At 41.1% G+C, this 3417-nt stretch overlaps 1 protein-coding gene across 1 annotated transcript in view; it reads left to right on the top strand.

Annotated features, from left to right (window-relative positions):
* The first annotated feature begins 1119 nt into the window (after nucleotides 1-1119).
* Nucleotides 1120-3417, top strand: part of TEX30 (testis expressed 30) — a 3660-nt gene continuing 1362 nt past the window's right edge. Inside the window, exons 1-3 of the mRNA XM_009865834.1 lie at nucleotides 1120-1346; nucleotides 2075-2126; nucleotides 3161-3366. Coding sequence (XP_009864136.1) covers nucleotides 1224-1346; nucleotides 2075-2126; nucleotides 3161-3366 — 381 coding nt within the window. The 5' untranslated portion in view covers nucleotides 1120-1223. The remainder of the gene's footprint in view (nucleotides 1347-2074; nucleotides 2127-3160; nucleotides 3367-3417) is intronic.

Below are 3417 nucleotides of genomic sequence, written 5' to 3'. Positions count from 1 at the left end.
ACCGCGCAGGCAGCGGTGCTGTCAGGTTGTCTTCCATCCCTGCCCTGGGCTGTTTGTGGGTGGGGTTGGTTTGTTTTGTTTTTGTTTTTGTTTTTCCCCCGCTGCCGGTCTCCATTAATTCTACACAAACAGGAGCTGCCTCGCACTTCGCTCAGCCCCTGCTGGTGTCTGTCGGGACTGGAGGGTCCCTGCGAGCCCCGCGCTGCTCGGTGTGAGCCTACCCCGGGCCTTCCCCGTCCCTGCGCAGAAGAGTGCGGGCTCTGGCCGTGTGCTGGGCAGTTACCCGTGTCTGATTTGGGCCGCATCTTCCGAGTCCGTGGTTTTGGCTGCTATTCAGAGTGTGTCTTGCAGCTCATCTTGGAGTAGTGTTTATACATGCACACAGAATAAGTGTCTTGGAACATCTGCCACCAGTTATGATTGAACACTCAGTGGAAAAAAAAGAAATTCCTATGGTTTTGGGTTGTTTTTTTTTAATATGTGAAACTAGTGTATCGAAATCAGTTTTTCATAATCCTCTTGATTTTAGTCTTTTATCCATTGTATGTGGATCCCGTGGTTGCTGCCGGCATGGACTTCTCTTGATACTATATACTGTGTTTTTACAGACCCAAATAATTTGGTTGTAATAAACGTTTAGAGGCTTCCTTAATTCTTTATTTTAATAAAGTCTGTGAGAGAATGGCAATAAAAAAGCTTTTTCCACTAGATGAAAGTGTGACTGTAGAAGAGTTTGTATTTCTAAATCTTACAGAAAAAATAATTTTTTATATTGTGGAAGACTTAATATTTAAGTCAGTTGTGACAGTTAGCTCTCGAGTAGCTAGATCTATATAGAAGAGTGTACATCTTGAAATGCACTTTGAAGCCAGGGATGCTTCATTTTCTAGTGAAGAAAGTACAGTGTGGAGTGATAAGGTGATTCGCCCAATATTGCATGGAAAATCTTTGAGCCAGAGGAAGAGTTACTCATTTAGTACTCTTAAACAGAAGCAATGAAAGTGGACTTGTAATTTTGGTTTCCTTCTTAATTGCCCTGTTTTTCTTCATGATGTGTAGACTGGGAAAATGCTTTTCAGTTTTTTAAATTATATTGGGTCTTGTTTTATTTCTAGATTAAAGTGAAAATACCGTTTGGAAACAAATACCTTGATGCCATCTTTTCAGTCCCAGAGAGGAAACCAACTTATGGAGTGATTTTAACCCATGGAGCTGGAGGAGATATGAATTTCCCTCACTTGGTGTCTTTGGCAGCCTATCTTGCAGCCCATGGAGTTCTGTGCCTGCGCTTCACTTGCAAAGGCCTGAACATTGCTTACAGGACTAAAGCCTTCAAAACAGTTGTGGTAAGAAGTGACCAAATTTTGTCAAAGCTTAGATCATGGGTGTTGTCTTCTGTGTTTCTTAAATTATGATCAGAGATTAGTTGAGCAACAGTGGAGAAAATCAGAAGTGATGGTTAGTTAAATGGAGCTCTGCCCACAAACTTAAACAGCAGGAACAGTTTTTGTATGGGCAGTGGCTGGAAGAGGTGCAGCAAGTATGTGGCTTTGAGTTCAGGGAGAGAAAGAAAAGCTCAAGAAGAGGATGTGAAGAAAGCCAAGGGTGTTTTGTGGGAAAGCTTACAGCTGGGAAAAACTGGAAGTATTTAGGATGGAAACAAGGAGGTAGGTGTTGTGGGAGGGCTTGGTGAGGGGAAGGGGATTAAGGGATATGGCTTTGGGCGGGGTTTTGAGAGGAAAGAAGCTGACTTGGGAGTTGTGCTGTATCTCTAGGGGTTTGAGCTGGGAGAACAAGACTTTGGAGAAAGAGTAGGGGACTTGGGGTTGCAGGAGGTGTTGAAGCAAAAGAGGTCGAGGGTACTGTTGTAAAATGAGAGTTGCCACAAAATGGTGTGAAATAACTCCTGTGAGAAAGAAACAAGAGAGCAACCTGTGCGTATCTGTTGTTTAATCTGCAGTGCTGAAAGAGCTTTCCATTTTGAGTTTGGTAGCTACAAACAAAAAAATCTCCAGCCTCCCACCTGCATTAATACTGACTTGTAATGCCGCTCTTTATTTTAATTTATTTTTAGGAATACTTAAAGCTTTCTGATGATTATAAACTTTTGGGTGTCTTCCTTGCAGGTATTGTTTTTATTGCCTATAATTTTTTCTCTTAAACCACCCCTCATTAGAGCAGTCTATAATCACTTCATTTTTTAAGTCTTCCCACTTCAGTAATAAGTTTATGAGCAGATGTTTGCTCCAGAAGGAGGAAGGAAAGAGCAATAGAGCATGTTTTCCAGGTACTTGGGGAGAAAATTTCCCTGTCACTTTTAAGTGACGAGGAATGCATTCTCTGATAATCAATGTGTGCTTTTTAACTACACGTCTTGAAGAATTCTGGTATATGGAAAACGTTTTTCCCGAAACAGGTTTCAGTAGACAAAACCTAGCAGCAAATTTAAAAAAAACATCAAAATGATAATTAGATATACTATGTGAAGAGGGAAGTAGATGGGTGTGATTAGGAATAACTTGATACAGGAAACTCTGAATGTTCTCTGACTAAGTGAAACCAGATCTGCACTGATGCAAGTTAATCCCACTGGAATCAGCCGTGTCTAACACTCAATTACACAGCATTGTCAGCTCATGTGCCTCTTTGAGGTGATATTTTGATATCCCTTGCTGTTGCTGAATGACCTCATGCTACAAGTTTGCACTATATTTTTCCCCTTTTAGGCTGAAGTTTGAGGTGTACATAAACACTTGCTAGATTTGTTTTGGGAGTAAGACACATAAAGCTTTGGTTTTTAATCTGAGCAGATTAACACTGCATGAAAACAATGGTACGTGGTGCTAGCATTGCTGTCTTGAATTTCAAGGGGCTGGAGCTCAGGTCCTGTTCTTCTCTTTCCCCTGCTCCCAGGATGGGCTCTTGTTCCTTCCAGTACTGCAAAGGATCCCTTTACATTTAGCTTTTCTCTTTTTTTTTTTTTTTTAATAATAATACAACTAGACAAACATTTTAGCAGAAAATGTTGAAATTAGGATTAATATTTTTCATGGAGTAGATGAATAAAAGTATCCCTAGCATTTTGTACTACTGGTATGCTGAAACACACAGAGTTGGAGCAGATACGCTTTCTTTTCCTTTATTTTAACATGGGAGAAAGGCCGTTCCATGGGCTCACGAGCAGCTGCCTCTGTGATACGCCAGCTTAGCCAGGAGGATGATGATGACTTCATTCAAGGTCTAGTATGTTTATCTTACCCATTGCATCGACCAAAACTTCAGTCCAAGCTCCGGGATGAAGATTTATTATTTATCAGGTGTCCAGTGCTGTTTGTCTCAGGATCAGCAGATGAGATGTGTGAAAAAGTGAGTACCTTTTGTAAATCCTGCTGGTAATGATGAGTGCGGAGAAGCAGG

The sequence above is a fragment of the Apaloderma vittatum genome, unplaced genomic scaffold (assembly GCF_000703405.1).
Source record: "Apaloderma vittatum isolate BGI_N311 unplaced genomic scaffold, ASM70340v1 scaffold15383, whole genome shotgun sequence".
In the NCBI taxonomy this organism is placed as follows: domain Eukaryota; kingdom Metazoa; phylum Chordata; class Aves; order Trogoniformes; family Trogonidae; genus Apaloderma; species Apaloderma vittatum.
This window is presented reverse-complemented; position numbering and strand designations above follow the sequence as displayed.